Raw genomic sequence first — 25,733 nt, forward strand, 5'->3', positions numbered from 1 at the left:
CATTTAGCCATAGAAGCAGAGGCCAGAGCTTCAATACCAGTGTTTTTTTTAATTATATATTCAGCATAGCTCCACACATATTTAACTACATCGATATTTTTTTGATATTTCGAAAAAGCTAATACCAATATTAAAATATTGTTATACCCTTGGCATCCTTAGTTTTAAAGGAAAATAAGGAATATTTATTTAAAATGTACTTAATAAAATATAACATCTGCCTCCGGGAATATTCTTTAAATGTTATTAAAAAAAAAACTGATTTCTCATTTTATAAACTTTTAATAAAATGGTTTCTTTCAATAATTTTTTATGTCTCCTTGGACAGTTGGTTCATATTAAACATAATAGGTTTAAAAAGTATTCAAACTAAAATCGATACGTGAAATAAAATGGACAGACACCCCCAACAGTTATGACCTTAACTTAAATAACTTTATTATACACATCAAGTATGAAGGATATTCAATACACAATACACTAAGTATATACTCGAACGAAGAACAACCAACATGTGTAAAATTGTAACTTTTCCCAGAATTATTAAAACTTTTGATGTAAGTATAAAAGTTTGTGATGTGTACAGATGTTTTTCATTTAATTAGCACATAATATGTTAATAGTTTTCCTTCAAACATCCTTGAAGAACGAACTACTAATAGCGTACATAATTCTTTTAACCAAATTTTCTGAAATAGGTTTTATAGAATTTTCGTAATTTTATAAAACTGAGCTTAGAAAATAAAAGAGTTTATAAGGTTTTTACAGATAATGAGAAAAGTCTATCCGCAGGAGGTGTGATGAATTTACACAAAAGAAAATTTGATGCCTTAATTCCAAAATATGAGAGAGAAAAGCCGTTAGTTAATCAAATTAAAATCATTTCATTCCAAAATAAATGACATCAAATATTTTTTCACCATATACTTTTTTATTTAAGAATTGCGGATTTTAATTTAAAGGTGTTGAAGCATAATGAAGTCAATTTAATCTTCTCCATTACTTGTTGCGCTAAATAGAAAAAAATAAAAGACGTGAGGTATCGTTGGACACCCGGTAGGAACTATATGCCTTTCGTAGTTTGGTACATTATAAATGCAACTCTTACCATTTTTATTTATAAGATATTTTTAAGGAGAAAATATAACGTATTAGCTTGAAAAATCAAATACTGGTTGATTATTTAAATAATTTAATTTTTACCCACATTTAGTTTTAACTATATGCAATAATTGTTGTATTAGTTTAAAAAAGACATACTTCTGATTTAGCAATCAACCCAATCTGTGAGTACATTACGTTTGGTTTGATTAGGATAGTCTTATAAGATGACATTAAAATGACATTGTTCTTACTTTAAATTCTCTATCTCTCTATAAATCTCTGTTTTCTTTAACTTCTGATAACTCTCTTTCACAACTCAATTTTTTTTTAAATAATACAACATAAAAATTCGACAGTTATAAAAAGATTTTTGCATTTTCTCAAAATTTATGACAACTCGAATCGGTTGAAAAAGTTTTAGTTTCTTAGGTAACCTAAATGTCGGTTTTTGAGGTTTGTTACTTTTTTTTTTTTTGGTTTTAACTCTCAACCAGCAAAGAAATATCGTGAAATTCGTAAAATAAAAGCAACTATTCAAATAGGTACAGTTGTAGATCAGCCATCAATTAAACAAAATTTGTTTAGATAAAATTAATAAAGAAATTAATTTTTATCATAATCGATGACAAACACCAGTTTATCAGATATTTATTTAATTTAACATCCAATTAAAAAAATAATATCGTGATGTATCATCAAAAGAAAATAAATTGTCATTTCCGTTACCAAAAACCATAAAAAGTTTAAACTAAAACAATTTTAGACAAAAATAAAAACAACCTCATAAATTTAAAATTACAGAGTCCCTCTTTACCATCCCATATCATCGTTGAACAATCATACTAAATCACGTGTATAATATGTTAAATTAAATAAAAATGATAAAAACGATCCATGAAAGAAAAAAAAACATCTTTATGTTATTTTTGTTGTAACTTATCGAAGTCGTATATCTCAAAAAAAAAAAACTTAAAAGTTAACAACAACCAAGCAACACACCGAAAAAGAACAACAAAATAAAGAAACACAACATGAAAAATACCTGAAAAAAATCTTTCTCAGTATATATACAAAACAAAATAATATTCATTTCTTTTTGTAACAAAACCGTCTATTTCATACCAATTTAAATAGGTGGGGGTGGCAGAGTGAGAGAGTGAGTCAATTTAGTGGGTAAGATGATGTTGGTGATGCAGAGATCGAGTGTTGAAATAGTAATCTGTCCAACCACACGCTGCTGCTAGATCCTTTCTTTTTCATCGATAGATCGAGTTTAAAGTTTCGATTTTACAAGAATTTACATTGATTGATTTAGTGGAAACTTTTTTCAAATAGGACTATTGCCACAAATTATAGGAGCTAGTTGAAATTCATTTCATTTTTCTCATTAAAAAAATATATCGTGTTCATATAGCAAAGTTTGATCAAATTTCTAAATAAAATGACCAAGTTCTGTGGTCTAATACATGAATCGAAGAAGCTTAATCCAATCTCTTATAACAGGACTGCAGTTCCTCTCTGAATAAGTTAGGTAAAGTACAATATAGACTTAATAAGGGTGCCAGACTATAGAGAAATTTCCAAGATTTATGAAGACAAAGAGCTAGCTATAGAAATGGCACAAAGCTAACATTGGAAGTAAGTATGACTAAACTTCAAGGTTTCCCATTTTCTAGCTGTAAGCTACTGCTATCCCATCCTCAAGCTGGGAAGCAAGCATGTTGAACGTTTGGGAAGTACACCACGACTACTGTAGAAGTTGTCACAGTAAGGAGAAGGAAAAAACGACATCGCGAAGGATATCGAAGGAAGGAACTGTCTGAAGAGCTCTAAATGGGTTCAAGAATAGCTACCGCTCTTCAGACTTTTTTCCCTAATGTGTCCTACCCAAAAGCCACTGAAACCTAAGTTATCTTTGTTAATTATTCACTTCAAACAGATTTATCGCTAGCATGTAACTAAACATAACGATCAAGTTAGGACAAAAATAATAATGTGTAGGAGCGAGATAAACACATTATTCATTCAAAATATTGTGAATATAAATGGTAACAATAGAAACAGAAAACAATTGGAAAAGAAGTAGAGAAAAAAAAAGAAATACATTCACCTTGAGGGTATTTAAACGCATTCATAAATTCTTTATAGAAACACAAAAGGTATGACAAAGATATTATTTCAATGTTCATTTGGTTGCTGTTATTGAAGAAGGAACGACAATACAGTATCTACCTAGAGAACCTAGAATAAGTATGTCGTAGAGTATGGTTTGGTAACACACCATGACAACCACCAATGCTGCTGCTGAAGAAAGAATGAATATTTTTGTATGAGCCCAATATAAAACTTCTAATACAGCATTGTTTTTTGTTTGTACGGATTAAGACAAATTGAAATGTGTTACATAATCGTAATTAATGGCATACCATTTGTTGTATGCTACACAACATTAAAACTGATAAAAAAAATTCAAGTCTGATCAAATTTCAAAAATTTAAAATTTTATTGTTGATGAAATTCTGTCTCTCTCTTTTCAACTATTTTAGCGGATGGCATAACTGTACTAGTAATATGATTTAATTAATTTTGATGATGTCATTCAAGATTGAAAGCTAGATTAAAACAATTCTATTCTTAATCTTCGATTTTTTATTCTTAAATAGGGAATATATCTATGTTACTTTAAATCGCGTAGGCAAGTTCTACTTAATTAAAGTCAAATTGATTGCTAACCAATGATATTTCCGCTAGATATGTTTTGAGATTTGTCTTGCATAGGAATATTAATTATTGACTTTCCTGTTAATTTTTGGAAATACAAAACTACAACTCCAAAACTATAATTTCGATCATCAGCTCTAGTAGAAAAAACTCAGAAACTTTACATTTCTTAGCAAGTGGATGCAAAAATTTTCGAGCCCGGAACAGTCTAAACCGGAAACTTGACAATGAGTATCACTGGTTACGCAGGAAGTCGGCCAACTAGCTACCTTAGTTTGGTGTGCTAACCAAAACCAGATAAAGTAAATACGTGTTCACTTCCAGTTGCTCGGAGCACTTGTCCAACTAGCCAGACATATTTTGAATGTTAAAGCGAATTATTATCTTCTCCTCTCTCATCATAGGAGCCTCTCTGGTCAGATTAAAATCCAAATTTTCTCTAAAAATATTTTTTGAACCTTGTTTATTCATGTCTTAAAATTTTGGCATAAATTTCTTTTTTATGTAGGTAGTTCAAATTTTACTACTCAAATATTATAAAGTGGATAAAAGTTTAAGGTGCCTAAACTATTGCAACATCACACGACTGCAGTTAAATACATAATGGGGATGATGACTAAATTTTTTTTATCACTTCAGATGAAGAATTCTCATTGTACGACCAGAAAAGTGAAGTTGGTTTTTGAAAATATTTCGAAGTATGCAAAATATGAAGTTTAAAAACTCATAATTAAACAAAGAGGAAGATAGGAAGATATAGAATAGTGACGTTATTAAAAAGTTTACATAAAAAACTCTGTTGCAAGAAAGAGACGGGCAACAATCTTTGGATTTGAAAAAAGTATCAAGTCTACTTTCACATTTTTTTGGTTAATGTAGCAAATTTGATATCATTTGTCTACCTAAATTGAAACTCGATATCATTCGTCTTCCTAAATACCTCATTGAAAGTGTTAACATCACACAATGTCATGTATACACATCAAATAGCGCTGGTAATGCACTCGATCCTATACTTTGTCCATGCTATACATATTTGAACAGTTTTATTTTGTTTGACAATTTCCTGTCGTGCAAAAATCTTATTTATATACTGCGCACTAATAACATAAAATAAATCGCTATTATTTTTGCTTACCCTCGTCTATCAACAGTTGGTAAAAATAATCGTATCAAATGAATTTTTTACAATTTAAAATTATTCATGACTACGAAATAAATTACACAGTGATTCACACAAAATAGCAAAGGTTGTAATCTTTAAAAACAAAAAAAAGTAACAAACCCAGATATATATAATATATTTATATATGTAATTATAGACCACAATTCCCAAAGTTTCTTAGACTGAAAATTTATGAACTGAAACCCTTTGTGGTTGCCATTTTAAAAGATATATACATATTATACATATACAGACATATATTGTTATTTATTTAAGGAATACGGTTCGTATATATCCCATTGGATTTGAGATGGAAAACTTCATGTACATTGATTTTCTCTGTGCTTGTAAGTCCCTTGATTATAACCAAAAAATGTCAAGAACACGAATATAAACCATACAAGAATATGTGTGGTTTTCGTTTTCTCCGAATGTATAGAAAAGAAAATGATTTTGAATATATACAAAACTGTTTATATTCAATATAAAATAGACTTTTCTTACTTATATTGAAAATAAACTGTTTAAAAAGTTGACAGCTTTGATAACTTTTAATAAAATTTCAATTTTAATGTATTTGGGAAATAATATTACAATGTTCAAAAAATTTTTGTTAAGGATGATATACACCTCATTTGAGAAAAAGAACGAATGAGGCTAATTATGACGAAGCGATTGTTTTGCAGAATCAGTCAATTCTTAACTAACCGTATTTCGGAATATAATTTCGGAGTTTTCTTTATTCATCAACAACATATCCACTCTCGTAACAGGTCCTGGTATTTTAACCATCGAAAGTGAGTAACAGAAACTTTTATAAAATGAATATCTTTTCTCTCGTTGAACTCTTGAGACAGCTACTTTCCTGTACCTCTATAAGCGACACCCGAACGTATTTATTACCCATTTTTTGAATTTTGCATAACTAGCAATTGGGCATGTAACGCAGATACGTACTTGGGCCCCATTCAGAAAACCCCAATTTCCCAAGTCGATTGGGCTATCCGAATCATTTCGCGCAAGCCCAATATGGTTATTGTCCATAGATTCCTACCCAGGTCCAAAACACAACAGGGATTCCCCACCAATAATCATTGGGCCACAATGTGTAGTTTGTGCAATTTTCTAGTCGGGACTTTATTCACAATAATCAAACTAAATTATTTATTAAAAATGCAAAAGGGTTGAATTATTATTTTCAGCAGTTTTTCTGCATACAATTTATTCTATGGCGATATTCTATAGCGAAGAGTACTTTGCTTAGGAGAAAAAAAGTTTAAGAAAAAATGGGGAAATAACACTACTTTTTTATTTTTTTGAGTTTTTACATAAGCTTTTAAGACTACTATAAACAAATACTACATTTTATACAGCTCTAAAAATTAGCCAGAGTCCCTTTTTATCAAGATTATATTACAAAATACCACTCGTTCAAACCTAGATTCTTATGGTTCAGCAATGGTTAAGTACTTACTCATAGTCTCATAGCATGGTATAACAGAAGGTTTTTCATTAAGAATGAAAGAACTTTACACTTAAATTAAACAATATGAGTAAAATAAAATATTTATTTATTAATTTTTGTTTTTGTTTACTTTTAATCTTGTATACAATATTTATTTACATCATGGTCTCCCGATTATAATTGATGATTTTTAATATGGTACATACAGCGTAAACTAAATATTGACAAATATCTTGTCCAGTAATCTCAATTAAAGAAAATTAAAAAAATTATTTAATTTGTTTGATATATTATGTTACCAGCCAAATGACAATCTCATTTTCGGAGAGCCGCAATGTAATTAATTTTGGAAAAATCATAATACGATGCTGAAGAAGTATTATCAAGAAAAATTTGTTTTTCCCGTACGCGTCTCCCAGCGAAATGATACATTTGTCTGGTTTATTACATCACACAAATTACCATAAAATAGAGACATTTCAAATTAAAAATTTGTAAATCTCCTTAAGTTATATCATTTTTAATGGAAAACCATTTATAACTGATGCGGTAACATGTATAATGAGTGCAATACCAACTAAAATTGTTTTGAAGCGTACTACAAGTTAAAATAATAATATAATAAATGACTCCTTCAGTTTATTGACATAAAATGAACTCATAATAATATTTATGTATAAAAAAAATAAAATAAAATAAAAAAATAATAACACCACAGTCGGTGTAGTGTAAGCACTATTTATATTAATATGAAGAGTGAAGGACTGAAGTACTTTTTCTAACACCATGTATGAAGTATGATGCATATAATAAGTAATATGAATGAAATGTGTAGATTAAATTAGCGCCTTTATTATTGTTTTTAAGAGAGTAGTAATAATTCAACACTTGCGATAAATTATATTTTGTTGATTAATTTATGTTGAATAACTAGCTGCTTAAGAGTGCAAAATAAATTAAGAGTAGGATAGATTAGGTTATATTCCCTGTCCACTAAGAACGCACTTAGGCTATAGAGTCCATTGTGATACCATATATGTGTTTTACCACCTTTCCGCTGATAATTTCATTTATCAGCTTCTCAATTTCAGAGGCTGAGTGCACCTCCTTCATGCATATACCATGCACTACACTAGCCCATCACAACTATTAATTAAATTAATTTTGTTGCGGTAACCGAACCCGCTACCCTAAGCATACCGCGGGCGGAATTGGTTACGCTTTAACCAACTGAGCTAATAGGACGACAAAGTTAAGAGTAAATGATGATATATTTAAAAAAAAATAAAACAAATAAGTTTTATAGGCATATGCTCCTCGAGCTACTAGAAGATGAAGACATATTAGATTGTCAGATAGTAATAAATTAGAGTACCTCACTGCCTTTGAGGCGAGTCATATGCGGGAATTGTGATGAAATATGCGAGTGCAAATATAATGAAGAAATAGATTAAAACTTGCTTGACATGCAAACCTAAATTAAATTGAAGGGCTCGTTCGACAGTGCAATTGCACTCGCAGGTCTCAGGCTCATTATGTGCAGCTCCCATTTATGCAGATCCCATTTATCTACTTCATACCCTATGTCAATATTTTTTGTTTACCTTACGATACCGACTTTCATATTTTGATTAGTAGAAACATCTTAATCGTAGAAAGTTTCCTTTTTTCCTTTTTTCCTTTATACCTTTATATTTACTGATGGAAGGAGGTATAATAGAAGTCATCCATTAAAAATGTCAGTGCCAAAAAAATCGAAAGCCTCGGGAAATAAAAAGTCTTCAACTAGTCGAAATTGAAATAATTTTCAGTCCCCTTTGAAGTAAAAGCAAGGAAATAAGAACCAGTCAACGGTTTTTATTACCAATTGAACAAAAATATATGGTTCTTTTTGCTAAGGACTAGGAAAAATCTCTACGATATCACCACCTGTTCGTATTATCTTTAACTGTTATTTGAAAATTACTATATTTTTGTTAGGACAAACATGTATGCCGCCTATTTTATTGACACTTACAATATAATGCCTTTTATTCTCTTATCATTCCAAAAGTCATTTTCTAAACCGGCTATAATGTTTGTAATATATTTTCCCTAACTGTTATATGTGCATTTATATGTAATAATAATAATAGTGCAATATTTGTTTTTGAACATAGAAACGTGATAAAAATGTATTGAAAACGATAACTAGAGTTGAGACAAATCTTCACTTTATATAGAGGATATCGTGTTTAATTTATATAAACAATGTTCTTGAATTTTTATCTATGGACCATATCATTATACTATTTTAAAACATAGTAAATTTTATCCATTCAAACAAATAATAACTAGTCTTGCCTATATCTTTATCTTTTAGACAAACATTTAATATAAAAAAAAAAAAACTGAAAACGATCAAGTATGGAGGATATCACAACATTTAAGGTACAATCTTTGGTGCTATGAAACAAGGAAAAACGCTTATTTTATTTTTATTTAAAAACATAAAAAAGTAGCAGTTGGTTTTGTTTTTGGACGCATAAAACTTTCAAAACTATCGGTGTTCGCGTAATTTGTCTTTAATAAATCACTGATCGTTTTAAGCTTAATTTTATAAAGAAAGAGCTATTGTTAAACTCATACTAATTAGAAGGTATAAGCTAGTGCTAATTTTGCTAAATTCATATTTGCCCTCTTACTCTATAAAATGAACTGCTAAATTCTCTCTAGGACTAAATACGTCAATCGGTCTGAACAGACAGATATGCATGGCGTAAACTACAATGCTGATATGGTATAGAAACAGATACAAATAGTATCTATGTAAGCATAAGGAATATTACATAATGAAATAAGGGTAAGCACCAGAAGTATTGTGGATACCGCCAAACAGTATGGGTTTGACACCCATACTGCACTGAGTCGTCTGCTATAACTATTGCTAATGGTACTATTTTCTCAATACAGCATACAGTATGGCGTTCATACCAATACTGACAAGTCAGTAAGTGTTATCTACAAAAATTTCTTACCGTGTAGGTACGGTTGTAGAGAAATGGCAGACGCAGCCACTCTACAGAAAAAATTTAGTTTCTAGAATAATTGGTGAATCAATTTTGGCTAGTTGGCACGTGTTATTCACGCCTGAAAGTTTGTAGCTCGCATAACAAAAAAGCATTATGCGTAGAATGTTGAAAATATGATCATTTAGACCGTTTGGTTACTCACTGGGAGGTTGCGGGTTCGAGTCCAGGCAGCGGTAGTGTGAACAATTATAATTAATGGGGGTGCAGAATTGATCACATTGTCGTCGCTTGGATAAGAACGAAGAACCGATTTCACCCATACATCAAAATGTAATTTTAAAATATGTATGTAGTTAAATCAATAAAGATTAACAAATAGTGATGTGGATGGCCTCTGTTATAAGGCGTATATGTCAGAAAAACGGAGGTTAAACTCTATTATTATTATTATGATTATTATTATTTTTCTTTTGCAGTTACTTGTACGTAACGAAATCATTTCCGATATCTCGGCTGACTGTTTTTTATGTATCTATTGTTGATACTGAACTCTAAACAAAATACAAGAGAATAGAATCACAAGTCGTCGTGTAATAATAACACAATGCACTATAGTTCTTATAAAAGTTGGAAGATAATATACACTACAGAGACGTGATCAAAGTGGTTGTGGGAAAATCATTTAAGTATTTCAAACCGTTTAAATGTGTATGTAAGTATTTTTTTCCTTTTGGAAAAGAAAGTTATTAATTTTTTTTGTTTTCACATAGACAAACACAAAAATATCCCTTTCACTGCATCGTTATCTCTTCATATGTATATGTATAAAATATACAACTTGTATTGTTTATGGAGTAATTGGCAATTATTAATTTTATTTAGAGTTTTTAATTAATAATTAGAGTATTTATTTATGATGTGATGTTGAAATGTAATAATAGCCTTAAATTGGATTGTGTCGAATTGAAAAGATAACATTTCTAAAAAAAGTTTCAATCATGCATGAGAACTTAATTATTTTAAATTAACGGCCTGCCTGGTAACATTAACTTATTCGTCTGAAAAATTTAACATTTTTAATTAGGTACCATTTAGAACTTTTTTAATTGCCGATTAAAAAGTTTTACTAGGTACTATTACTAAATGAAGATTTTTTACTCCCATATGCGAGATCAAAGCTGGTTTTTAATTCTATTCTTTTAGTAAAAAAAAAAAACGGACTACTCGGAGCTCTCGGTCTTTATGATGTAACTTTAAAATTACAAAAAAAACTTACAAAGTAAAAAATAATCTAACCGTTGTGATCCAATCATAACCAAATTCGTAGAAACAAAAAAAATACAACTTTTTTCCAACCAGTACAGTTAGATGGGGATATTAAAAAAAAATAATACTGGGGTTTAACTTCCGTTTCTCAGACCACGTCTATAACAGAGGCCACTCACATCATTATTATTTATTTTTATTTATTTTTTAAACTATATCCGAATATATAATTAATTTTATGAAGTGGGTGGAGTCGGTTACTTCGTTCTTATCCAAGCTACTCAACTTTAGTCAACTCAAGTTTAGATGCCTTAAGAAGCTCAGTTACTAGCTGGTTTGGGATATTTTGAGAAAGGTATATTTTAAAAATATAAAAGAAATTTCGAGAAGTTTAAAAATAATTGACAAGTTTTACAAAAAGGAGAATATATAGGTGTTTGGATAAAAATTTTCCAAGACTGAATGAATGGTCTTTTTTTAAAAACATTATTGGTTAATTCTCTTCTTATAAATCTGATTGGCATATCGAATCAAGCTAAGACATCACTTTTTTGTAGCTATTCAAGCCTTCTGAGTCGAAAGATATTACATCGAAATGCGAGCTATAGCCACGTTGTCTTTTTTAGTGGGTAATTGAAGATCATAAACGTTGAACTTGAAAACATTGAAAAAAAAACGTTGAACAATAAAAAACTCGTGCAATTGACCTATTTATATCAAGCAGAAATTACAATATTTCAAAAAACTCATTGGTTTTTATAAGCAAAAATTAGATTATATAATCTCGCTGAAATAGGCAGTATTTAGGGCATAGGTTTTTATATGCTCAAGGAAGTTTTTTGTCTAAAGCACCTTTGGACGCCCTATTAGGATACTAATCTGTTTCCCAACTTTAATTAATTAATTTATTATCTAAAATCCTTCTTTGATCATATTTAAACGGAACACTAATAAACGCCAACTGCTGTATATTTTTATTAGACTTCAAATAAAACACACCAAGAGATGAATCATTATATTAATTCTAAATTAATAACTTTCATAGTAAAATATTGCATAATAATTTGTTGTGTTGAGTTTGTAAATGTTTTTTTTTCTTTTTGAAGCAGGTTTTTGAAGACGTATCAGCAAACAGCTAGCACACAAATGAAACATATCATATTGTAACAGTCTCGGCCATCACATAAAGTAATACATATACACTAAAACTAAACTCATACTTACACAGGCGGTATTTACCGTTATAAACAGACATCACAGAGAATACAACACGAGTTGAACACTCACACATTATTTAATAATATTTGCCATACATTACTTTTTTATTTGCCTCCTCTGTACTGTCAATGTTTGTGCATTGCACTTGTGTTACTAAACTTTATAAAATTATATACATATGCACACTCACAAAAAAATGTAATTAAAAATTAAAGGCACGTTTAAATAGTCTGCATATGTGGTACAACTTGCAGCGTGCAAAGTTAAGATTTTCTGAGGAGATATGCATTAATTTCAAAGCTCGGGTATACTAACTATGCACAATATAAGCTCGCCTATACAAATTTCCTAAAATAGACGCAAGAAACTGCTGTTCGTGTGAAAGTTTGCACGATATCTGAGAAAAGGTACATTTAAATCACTAAATACACTCGACTTTTGTTATTTTTGGGTCAAAATTATCTTCTTTCGAAAATCATTAATACCTCTTTTGATTCAAAATTTGATAAAACTGGATGTATGCACTAATTTTTACATTAACAAAAAAAAAAAATACAAAAATTCATTTGAAGGTTGTTCGAATATTTTCTGTGCTATTGCCCGAAAATGTGTACGTCAAATAGATTTTCAGAGATATCACAAGAATTATTCATTCAGCCGTCAAATTGTATCACCATCATCATCAACGGTGCCAAATCTGTGAGACAGACGTTGGCAATCATGAAAAAAGATCTTTTATCAATTTGTTCCACATTCATCAGCCAAACGAAGCTAAACGAAGGATTTCCATATTGCTTAAACTAATATTAAAACTCTTTATATATTAGATTCGATTCCTTTGAATAGCTTTTGAACCCACCAATTTCCTTGTTAAAACAAAATGTTCAAATGCTTTTGCTAACACAATATTCCAAGAAATTGCATATTTTAATACCCGCTCATTTGAAACGTGCAGGGTCTAATCATATTTATGTTGCTTCTAGCAACTTTTCGATGAGTTTGGTTACTGTCCATGTTTTACTTGCGTACAACAGTATCGATTAAATTGTATACCTCCCTGATTATCAAAGTTATTCCCGGTAAATCATTCTCTGATTATTCTCGGTTTGTGCTAATCATTGTTCCTAGATTGAATGAAATTGATGTTTTAAGATTAATTGGGCTAAAAACACATGATTTGCTAACAAAGACAGCGAAGACAGTCTAGCTTTAGCCCATTTATAAGAGAACATAACCATCTAGAAATAAAATGAATGTATTAAGTCAACAATCAAGTGAATACCGGTCATCTATACGGATATAACTTATACTACCTTGCAGTATCTACTACAAACAGTATCTATATAAAATATAATTGTATATAAATAATAATGCCTATGTGTCTAGGGTCATGTGTAGTATTTGACAGTTAATTGAGAATGGCTAGAAATATGAGAGTATGTTGTCAAGATTGCATCTAACAGCTTTTTCCGCTACGGTTTTAGTAGTTAGTGACTTGAAAATTTTTAATGGCTTGAAAAACTTAAAATAGATTATTATTTGAGATCGATACTGAAACAAGAAAACAATTGAATAAAAAATTCAAAAATTATTTTATCCAACACTCCAAAGAATGAAAAGTACGTTGCCTGACCTGTTAAAATTGAAATTGTCAAAATGTCCCTCAGCAAACGGAAACCCTGCTTTGTTGAATTCGGACGAAATTATTTTTCCATGTTTTATTCAATTATTTTTTGTTTGTCCAACCCAGAAATTTCAATTTCGCGGTCCAAAAATAAACCAGGTCTCCCGAAAAAGAAGTCTCTGACTATGAAAACTTGAAAATTTAAAATGACTGTTGAACAGTGGAAGATCTAGTAATATGTCACCACAGATTTAAGAATATGTGGAAGTAGTTTGAAAAATTACCGCCTCCTACGAGGGGACACTCCACTCGAAGTCCTGCCCTCACTAGTGTGCAGCGAAGAGATTTATTCCTACCGTTACAAAAATTCGTTTGAAAAATATACCAAATAAAATTTTAGCAACTTCATAATTTAACCGAGCAACCAGGAAAATTTAAAGATCAACATTTCTATGTAATTTCTGAAGTAAAAAGCTGTTTTAGGTTCAAACGCGTATACATTTGAGAAAATTTTGCCGCTTCTAAAATACCGCTGTAGGCAATCGGCCTACTTGCAAGTGTAGTAGCGTAAATCCAGCATTGCTGTCAAATGATACGTCCAGCTCTAGTCCTTCTATGAACGAACGCAGTATAAAATCAGCAAGTGTTTTTATACAGTGAAGCAGTAAAGTTGCATTATACTCACACACACATACACACCAGAATGGCAGTCAATATTATTGCAGGTCGTAAGGTAAATAACTGCAACTGAACTGCATTTTATATACTATAATATAATATATATATATAATGAAATTTCGTAGAATTCTAATAAACAATTTTTTTATTGAAAACAGAAACAAACATAAACAAACGATTATATTACATAACATAGGTATAATAAAATAGTTTCATACTCACTTTAAATTATACTACTATATCAAAACCGTTATTCGAGAAATAAATTTACAACGCAAACCTCAGAAGAGATTATGGTAGTTTTAAAATTTGAGTTTTTTTTTTTTAAATTTAAAAGAATTTAGAACAGTACCAAACTCAAAAGTAGTGGTAACGGGTGGTAAGGAATAATAGTAATATGTGTTAGTCGTAAAAAGGTACCTAGCTTATGCGATATGTAGCCATGTATATAGGAGGTTCCATCTTTCCAGAATATTAACGCAAAGAATTTTAAAATTTAGAAAAAAAATTTTGCATAGTTTGATCTTTTGGTAGAATGAAAGACAGGTTCGGCAGGGCCGACGACACTCGGTGATATGTGTTTTACTACCCTTTTCACAGGCTATTTCAGCTTGTCAAATGTTTTGAAAGACTGAGTTCACATTCTACAAGCATAGACAATGCACAACACCAGCACTCGAAAACTATTTATTTAAATAATTTTTGCTGTTTTGGCGAGAATCGAGCTCGCTATCCTAGGCATATATATAAGGATTCGGTTACGCTTTTACCAACTGAGGCATTAGGAATGGCAGTTTGGCCTATTCCTTGATACAAACATTATCGTTATACATATAATATAATATACAATTATTATTTTAGAAAAATCGATTGAATTTGGAAGGTTTCTCAGCATAACCATAAAAAAACATTCATTTTCAAATAAAGCGTATAAATCGAAATTAAGTCTACTGTTCTGAAAGTTCTCAAAATTTATTATATTTCTAATCATAAGTTATAACCGGTAATGACTTTTCACCGTTTAAGATTTCTGATGGATCTGACAAACAAATTTAATTCGAATATAAAAAAAAACTAAATTTATTTTCCAATATTCCATTTCAAATAAGAATTTTGTTTCCAAAAGAATGGAGTAAGGTTGTTTTAATTACAAAGGCGGGAGGAGACTAAGGGAATGACAAATGTTACAAAGTAATTTATGAAAAGTCTGAAGTAATTCTAATATTTCTTGGTTGGTTTGAAATTAATTTAATGGTCAGCTCTTAGAACTTTGATTATAAACATCTTTGTGTAAATCTATTTGAATTATTAAAATAATAAAGAATTCTGCTTGAAGTTAGATAAGTGTATTTTTAAATATATTAATATACTAAAAAAAAAAAATTAATTTAAACACATTAAAAAATATATTCATTTAAAATTAATTATATTTGCCGTCAAAAAATTAATGAAGTGCATACTTGAACATTTTTAAATTGCATATATAGTCTATGTAATTTGTAATTTGTAAAAATAAAACTATTACAAACTTAAATGAAGAAATAAGTTTTCTAGTTTTAAATATTGTATATAAATGAAAATAAGGTCACAAGTCATTTGAATAAATTAGTTGCAATTAACTATTTCCTTCACTTGTCAGAGCGTAGCATACTACGTAGTACGTATACATAGTCTCTGAACCAAACCTAGAACAGAAATGAACTTTTACATTTGAATATTGTATAAGTATTTAAAATTGAACTCCGTGTTTTTTACTTCTATATATACACACAATCGTAAAACTAAGGTTACGTTTTCTAACCAAAAAAACTCTAAAACTAAAACTAACATTTCTTTCTTATTCCTAAAATACCAGTTGATCGATCTGTATATGTATAAGTGTTTGTGGATAAATTGCTCTAAACGCAACGAACTCGAACTTTTTTCGTAAACTGAATAAAAACTTAAAAATATAATATTTAAGGTCTAACTAGAACTGGGAAATCTGAAAACTTTGGGAATTTCAAATTATTGTCAAAAAAATGAAGCCTTTTTATTTCCAAGCGGTACCCCCTCCAAAGAATTGTTTAACTGAAAAAACTGATCAGTTCGATGACCGAGAGAGTAAGAAATTCAACACGTTTAAGCATTAGGTTGCTTTCGTGCTCAAAACCCAGCAGTGGCAGTTTTTCAGTATTAAGAATTAATGATCATTTAACAAAACTTTCGTTGTACAGATAATAATGAAATAAGCTTCTATGCTTGTGGAGGTTTTCTGCAGTTTCTCTTTACAAATTTCAGACGCTAGCCGATATAGTCTCTCACAAAGTTGCGGAGCGTAAACGGTAAACATTAACACATAGACGTTATATGAAGTTCTGCGACGTTAACATCAGATATTTTTTTCTTACTTCTTTCATAGTAATAAGTACACTTTAATTTAGTTGTTACACATTTAATCTAACTAGTGTTGTAAAGTTCATTTACATTATTAAAAATTCAATTTTCTCTCTATATTGCTATAACTGGCATGCAAAAATTATTTTGTTTGCTTTTTGTTGTATTTATCGTGTAAATTTAAAAAAATATTTGGTTAGGTAGATATATTTTTAATTGAAAATTTAATTAAAATAACGTATTTTTAAAATAAATATGTTCAGAAAAATTAATTTATTTCGTGATTCTATACTGCCTATTTACAAGAAAAAAATTGCAGAACATTAAACTGATCATCAAAAGAAAGAGTATTATTAACTGATTTGCTGCTTCCGAGATATTCGAATTATAAAGACTATATTTCAGACTGCCAAATAAGCTTTGCTGGAAGCACATCCACAAATATTTTTATGTAATTTTTCAGATTTACTGAATAAATAAATAATACACAACTTGTGTAATTTTACAAAAGATAAATTATTTTTATACCATGCATAAATGTTATATGCAAGGTATACTAAGTTTAGTCCCAAGTTTGTAACGCTTAAAAATATTGATGCTACGAACAAAATTTTGATATAGGTGTTCATAAAATCACCTAATTAGTCCATTTCCGTTGTCCGTCCGTCTGTCTGTCCGCCTGTCTGTCAACACGATAACCCAAAAACGAAAATGATATCAAGCTATTTCTACACCGTGCTCAGGACATAAAAAGTGAGGTCGAGTTCGTAACTGGGCAACAAAGGTCAAATGGGTCTTGGGTCTGTAGGTCCCATTTTCTTAACCGTTAGAGATAGAACAAAGGTTGAAATGTAAAATGTTCCTTATAAAAAAATAAACAACTTTTGTTTGATACATTTTTTCGTAAACATCACTGTTTACCCGTGAGAGCGCAAATTAGGCGTAAATTGTATAGTATGTAATGTATTATATGGGAATATAAGTTGTATATGTGTGACATATATGAATGTGTAATGTGATAGTAATCAACACTGTCTATGCATGGTATTGCAACAATTAACTCAGTCAATTGTTTGTTTTCACTTGTTAAAAATAATCTTTACTTTTTTGGTAAAACGATAAAGCGATATATGTATACACAATAATATTACAGTGATCCGATGATTTGGTACATTTAAAATTGACACCATAAAACGATCAAGGATAAAAATTAACAATTTACAATCCATTAATTGCGATTTCTCATTGTTTTTTAATCAATTTTAAATTTTGAACTAAAATTTTTATTTAGTTCACATTTCACAAACGGTTCGTTTGTTTAACTATATATGTTTGTATCTATTACCTTAGAAAATAACAGTATATACATTCGACTATCGGTAATACTCCCTTATTTCGTGAAATGCTTTCAAATATGTATTTCAATTCAAGCTAACCAATTATGAATTTTTATCATAAAATGTTTCATCGTCAATAATTACTTAAGATCATTAAAAGTTTTCACAACTAATTTTTTCCTAGACATTTAATTATATTACACGATAATTACACTTCAACGATGAAGTATAGCTATCTTAAAAGATAACAGTTTTAGAAGAAAGAATAAAGAAATAAAAAAGAATAAAAAAAGATTCTAAGAATCATTAAAACTTCTATGTTACACTGTGTGTGTTGTGAACACATAAATATTGATGAATATAAATAACATAATCTTGATTGTTTGTGATAAATTCTTGTTGATAATGGAATAGAAGAATAACTCTAAAAACTACTGGTATTCAGTGTTTTACACAATAACAGTAAATACCTGTTTTATTGATAAAATGCATAATTTTGTACATGAACTTCATAAATATAATTGTTAACATGTAATAGATTGTCAATTAACTAGAAGTTAAAGCATTTAAGATAATAAAGAGAAGATAGCTCTAGGGTCTACAAGAAAAAGTCCAAGAGCATAGTCCGACTATATCCAAGATTTAAGCGTAGGGAAACTTCATATTTCATATTTTAAGCTATATGAACGTCAATAACACAACAAGCCGTTAACCCAATAGACATAAATATAATAAATGAAACGCCAAAGTACGGTTAAAACGTGATGATTCAGAGTTCCCATAAAAAGAGTAATGAGAGAGGGAGACTCGCTGTCGCCAAAAATCTTTTCAGCAGTGCTTGAATATGCTTTCAGATGCTTGGATTGGGATACGAAAGGAGATGGAGAATTACTGAATCACCTGCGGTTCGCGGACGACAAAGTAGTATTAGCTGAAAGTGCTAAAGAATTGGAAAGCATGATGATTAGGGATTAGCATTAGAAAGAAAATCGACGCCAGGCGCGTACTGGTATGGCGTCAGGACCATACTAGTTTGAGATACCATAATCGTTCTGGTGAATAGGTCTATTCCACATTGTAATATTACTTATGGTAACAAAGATACTTTAATATCTGTTTCTATACCATATCAGCATTGTAGTAAACGTCATGCATTTCTAATTCACTCATTCAATGTGTTTCTCCTATTTAGCTGGTAACAGCCATGGTAGAATTGGACAAGGTATCCACTTAGGAGTAGGGTGGTAGCCAGTCACCGCTATGTTGATTATTTCTTTACATTCGAACTGTCAAGTTGGTCAATGTTTTGTTTGCATATTTGCAATGTCGAGTTGTCACAAAAAATTAAGGATTGTTTACAGAAACGTATTCACTTTTTTTACAACATTTGAGGAAGCGGGAACAAGCTAAGACGACGTCGACTGAGTAGTTGCGCGAAATAAACCAAAACTTGTCCTCCATCGAACAGTCTTCGTTAATTCTACCAGCAGGTAATAGCTTTTTTGGCAACAAATCGCCCATTTACATGTTCACATCTTATTGACCAACTCTGTACATCACCATGAAACTAAAATAATCGTTAAATTTTTCAAATATTCTAAATATTACTATAATCTACAAATAATACACGAAATAACGTAGATTAAAAAAAATTATTTAAGCAGGCGGACAACGAACTCCCCACGTGTCTATTTCCGCAATTAACATTAATAATTACGGAAATTACTCTAAAAACATATTTTAATGTCAACATACCAATGTGTAACTAAATTACATTCTCATAGAAAATATTTTGTAAAAAATAGTTTAAAAATTTTGGGTGTATATATAATGAATGTCATTTGAAATCAAATTGTGTATGCAATTAATTATATAATTTTAATTAGTACACCAATTATAAATGTAATTTTAGTTACTAAAACACAAAAATATATTTAATTATTTATTATTTATATTTATAATATATTTTTGAATGTGAATATTAGTTAATTTAATGAATTTATTTCATTAAGGTTCGTGATTTTGAAGTGGTACAACTAATGAAAAATTAAGCCGAATTTACACAATTCTTGCCAACAAACAGCTGACGTGTGAGGGGACTAGAAAGGCGAGTGGATAGTAAAAACTACAATTAGATTTTTCCAGGTAGGTATGCTCTAAAGTCTAGCTAGAAAAAAAAATTAGTTTGAATAGAAGAAGTAGAGTTTATCGATATTAATAATCCAGCTTTATTCAAATAATGCGCTCTTTGACTTTTTTCTACCTATCTCATTACTATAAGAGAAACTGAAATAGGTAGACGAGTCGTGTACCCGTCTCGATTCATCCTCTACGAGCAATGCGAACTTGAATAAAGAGACACACAATTAAGTTTATGGCACCCAATAAAGTTATAACAATGGTGACTTCGACTTAAAAAAACTCTCCCATGCCTGCCCAAGAAAGATTTATTTACAGTCATCGATTCTTTTTTTATTGATTTTCAAGGGCAATGTTCGGAAGCCAGCCGTGAGGCTTGAACTTTATGAATTTGTAAAGTTATTGAGGTTTAACTGTGTTAATAACATTATATTTGTTTATGTAATAATAAATGTATGTAATAATAATTGTTTATAAGCATCATACATTCCATTATTTATATTTATTCATGAATAGTTTAAGCTGATTAATGAATATTTTGTTATAAACAAAACACATACAATATTATTTCCTCTCTAAAATGTTTGTTACATAGATATTCTGATTGATTTACAATAATAATAATTATTATTAATATTAATTCTCTATATAGCTGAATGGTAATGTTTTCAAAATCATTTTCAATATATTAGACTAGTTAGTATAGACTCTGTTACTACCAAGCGAATGAGTATTGAATATTTTTGGCACGAATCGGGAGATAGTACGTACTAGAATTTTTATGTGAAATTGTTCAAAAACGTTTATATACCACAAAAAAAAAATCTCAATCGGAATTTTTTTTTGGTCACTTCGTCCTATAAAAATTATATGTCAACTTCAAACAAAAAAGGAGGAGGTTATTAATTCGACTGTTTTTTTCACGTGTGTTCACGTGTGTTTTTAACTTTCGACTGGGAGAACCGATTTTGATGATTCTTTATCTATTTAAAAGCTGATACTTCCTGTGTGGTCTCATTTCATATTGGTCTAATTCTGACTACGGCATCCATGAGAAAACCATAAAAGTCTTAAATTTGCATTAAGTATGCACGGCAAGAGGACGAATAACTCAATATCACGCCCACCGATTTAGATGATTCTTTTTTTAATGACAAATTAGTTAGTGTAGTTACTTCGGATTCACTCAAAATCATAAAATAAAAAAATTTTTAACAAGAAGAAAACCGATTTTAAAAGAAAAACTTTTCCAAAATAAATTAATATGCACTAAAAAGTAAAAAAAAAATAACGATAATATAATGAAGTTAAAATTATTGTTATTTTTGGAGTCGGTGTCAGCCAAGCTAATGTAGCAAACTTTTCTGCCAGAGTTGTTTCCTTGGCTGACACCGACTCCAAAAATAACAATAATTTTAACTTCATTAACTTCATTACCGTTATTTTTTTACTTTTTAGTGCATATTAATTTGTTTTGGAAAAGTTTTTCTTTTAAAATCGGTTTTCTTCTTGTTAAGTTTTTTTTTATCATAATTAAGTAATAACGTTTCCAAATCGGGAAATTGGATAGATACCTGCGACAATTTTCACAATTTAAATGTATCGTTGATACATATATTTATTTATATTTTTATTTTTGTGTTTATAAACAAAACAATTTCGCCTAAGATTAACCCTTATGAGAAAGATTGCATAATTGCATAATTGCAGTACCTATTTTCATTCTGAACAGACTCCATAAAAAAAAATTCATTCGAATTCACTTCGAAGCTACAGTGTCCATTCTAGCTAATTTATTTGTTATTATATTGCATTCATTGGTGTTGCAATTAATAACAGGATAGTTCAATAAACAGCAGATTTATAATAATTGTAATATGGTAAAATTAAAATGCAAATCTAAATGATTTTAATTACATTTGATTTATAAATATATATTAATTTTAAATGTTTGTAATTTCGATCATTAATATTATAAAATTTATTTAAAATGGAGGAATAATAGAATATATTTAATCAGATTTAATTTATTGTAAAATATGGTTGAATTAGAGTTTTTGTTTTTAATTTTTCCATAAAAATACTGATATACCTAATATTTAAATGTTTTAAGTAATTTTGAAATCTGAAATCCAGCCCACACAACGACAAACTAAAAAATAGCAATAGGGAAAAAAGATGATTCGAAATTGTGGAAGCACAAAAGCGGTTTTTCCCAGAAAAAATTACTACAATTGACCGTATTTATCGATTTTATATAAATCTTATTTTCATTCATAAAAATTAATGCATTTGGAAACTATTATTATGTACCTGACAAAAGATTTAGTTTTTGTGTTTCTTTAAATTGAAATGTATTATTTAACACCTGCATCTCCCGTCGCGGCTTTTCCCGCGGAACTTTTAAGTTGTAAAGAATGTGTTTATTTATGTTATAATATTTATCTAAGCGAAATTAAAACTTCTCTTGACTTCTCCTCTAGTATTTCTAGAATCCCAAATTATTTGACTTAGTTAATAGATATTCAAGATTTTCTAGAGCACTCTCCGAATCAGCTAGAGCTTCTTCAATCATAAACACATTGATTAGGGAATTTGTCATCTTCTTCTTCCTCTGTTGTCGTCTTCTCTCGTAATCTATTTTTATAAAAGTTTTTCTTTCGATTTAACAGCACTAAACAGTTTAACCGAAGATATTTCAAACTTCCCTCGATTTTGTCCTGCATGATGACCCTAAATTTTGTCTTGCATGTTGACCTGCATTAGATTATACTTTTTCCTTCGACATATGAGCTCCAGATAAGTAAGTTTCCGATTTTTTATTTTAAATTAAATCTGCCGCTGTTTGTTAGTTCTATCGAATACGATCTGTTATTTTTATCTTGGGCGTCAAACTTTCTCCCTTGTACTAATAAATAGGTCTAATAAAGCTTTTAACCAGGCGAATTTAGATTCAAGTCTTTTGCAGATATAATGCTTTGCAACGATTTATGTTTTGTTGAACTTATTAAATTCTGGCTATTATTTATATTTTGTTAAAATTATTAAAAGCTTTATTAGAATAGGTATAAAAAAATTGTAATTAACGTACCTTCTCATGCCAACAGGATTTTGAAACTGCAAAAATCGTAGACCACCAGATGGTGATGGTACAGGAACCATTGGCACAGTAACAGCAGTGGGTGCACCTTGTACCAATGGCATTTGTGTAAACGGTCCAGCAGCGGCTGGATTAAATGGTACAGGTGCAAGTGAACCTTGTAACATTGGTGGTGCAACAACCGGCATTGGAACCGCTGGAGGATTTTGTGTAGGTACAGGAGGTGGTGGTTGCACACTAACACCTAATGGTAATGTTGAATATGGCGGCGGTAAATGGCTATTTAAAATATCCGGTAATCGTTGTTGTTGATCATTTGTTGATTGCTGTTGTTGAATTAAATCACCACCCCCAGGTGTATTTGGAGTGGACGTCCATTGATTTTGAACGTTATTGTTTAAATGTTGATGATTTGAATTGTGAATTCGATGTTGATGACGTCTTTCACGTCGTTCTCGCCGTCTTTGTTCCCGATTTATATTATTTACGGGCATTACAGAAGGTGTTGGTTGCGAGTTTGAAGTGGTTTCCACTAACATTGTACCAACACTTGTATCATCTGTTTGAGCTTCAGTGGATGTAAATGTCCTTGTCTTATTTTGTGGCAATACAATTCCTCCTCCTCCAGGTGCTCCAGATCTTTCATTATTGTTATTTGTTGTCGAAACTGACGTCGATGACACCGGTGTTGCAACTGCTTGAACCGTTTGCACAATTTGCACATTCGATACATTATTATTACTAATATTATTACTATTACTAATGCGATTATTTGATGATTCGGCACTATTAAGGCACTGTATTGTTGGCACAACATTTGACACCACTTGCACTGGAACTGCACGATAACAATTCACAACATTCACTGTATTATTATTTACATTATTATTGTTAGCACTTTTTGGAACAGTTGATGGTAATGATGGAACTCTTGTATGGATTATATTTTGAGTATATGGAATTCCATTATTCACTTGTACAAGATTATTATTACTACTACGGGTTGTCACTAAATTAGCACCATTTGTAGTCACTTGAACACGATGATTACTTGCACTAGGTCTTGCTAAAGAATTAATACGTGATCCTGAAGAACTGTTTAACGATACTCCTGAAGTATTACGTACATGTTGCCCGGGAATGTCTCCTTGGTACAGAATAGCGGAATTACTTCGACCATGAACTACAGGAATTTGATTAGTACGTAGTAAACCCAAACTTGAACGTCCTCCACTTCCCAATAAGACATTTTTTTGTTCACTTGTTACGGGTGTTGTTAATACCACTGTGGTCACTGAAGATGTTGTTGTTGTTGTTGATTCCGTTAAGGGCACTATTGACGAAGATGATGAACATGGAGGTACACTTAATCGCATTTTGTTAATGTTATCACTACCGTAGACATTACTTAATGTCCGTATTTCACTACAACTTGAACTACGATAATGGCGATTATTATTATTTATTTGATTATTTTCATAGCAAGAAGAACACTGCAATGATACGGTGTCACTCGTACGAGTAGCACTACCCTCCTCAATACACTCTACTTTGAAACTAGTACATGCACTAGAAATATCAACACTATTGTGCATGCATTTCTCTTCAACAACAGACTGCTGTGTACCACGTGATTGAATTAAGTGTAGTGATTGGTGTGCGCTTGCCCCTACTTCAATAACAGGCTTAGTAACAACAAGAGTAGTATTAGTGTGATTGACCATCGTACTGCCATTATTATAACAAAGATTTGGGTCTTCATTATTATTTTTAAGAAATAGTATGTCATTGAAATCATCTGTAAATGATGTTGGTAATTGATATGGATATTCTAAAGTTGGATCGGAATATCCACGATAACCACGATGGTTGTATGTTGAAAATTCATCAGTGAATGATTGAGCTATTGTTTGTATTGACCTTGAATTGTCGGGTAACACACAAATATCATATAATGAAGAATTACCACCGCCGCTTGAAGACACTGAAGATGATGAAGACAACGAAGAAACGTCACTAGAGGCATTTGGAATAATATTCCAATAATCATCAATTACGATTGGTGGCGTTCGTTGTGTGCTTGAAGGTGGATCATCGCGGCAATCATAAGGCTCCCATAACAAGGAAGAAAGGGCCTCTTCCACATCTTTGTGATATGAACGACGCCATGATGTAACACGATTTGATCTATCTTCAGGGCGTATCGTTTCTTGTAACGAATTGGGTCGTTTTGTTTCGATTTTTGGTTCGTTTAACGATTGTCGACAACTTTGTGTTGTTGCCATTGATTTTAAATTTTCTAAAATAGGAACTTCCTCGCATTGTGTATTTATGGATTCTGGAGGTGGTGTTGATGTTGATGGTTCCGGTGGTCTGGATTCTTCCAGAACATTATGGTGATTTGAAGCCATTGTCATCGATTATTAAACGGACATTGGGGGAATGTTGAACATTGTTGTGATTTGTTCATTGTCTGAAAAATACAAAAACAGAAAAATATCAATTTAATGTATATTCAAAACTGAATTT

The 25,733-nt window shown here is 30.4% G+C and overlaps 1 protein-coding gene across 2 annotated transcripts in view; it reads right to left on the reverse strand.

Moving 5' to 3' along the window:
- Positions 1–25,733, reverse strand: part of LOC123296596 (putative uncharacterized protein DDB_G0277255) — a 506,211-nt gene that overhangs the window by 354,656 nt on the left and 125,822 nt on the right. For both annotated transcript variants that reach the window (XM_044878132.1, XM_044878131.1), the window contains exon 3: positions 23,196–25,677. In XM_044878132.1, coding sequence (XP_044734067.1) covers positions 23,196–25,621 — 2,426 coding nt within the window. In that variant the 5' untranslated portion in view covers positions 25,622–25,677. The remainder of the gene's footprint in view (positions 1–23,195; positions 25,678–25,733) is intronic.

Source organism: Chrysoperla carnea, chromosome 3, assembly GCF_905475395.1.
Source record: "Chrysoperla carnea chromosome 3, inChrCarn1.1, whole genome shotgun sequence".
NCBI lineage: Eukaryota > Metazoa > Arthropoda > Insecta > Neuroptera > Chrysopidae > Chrysoperla > Chrysoperla carnea.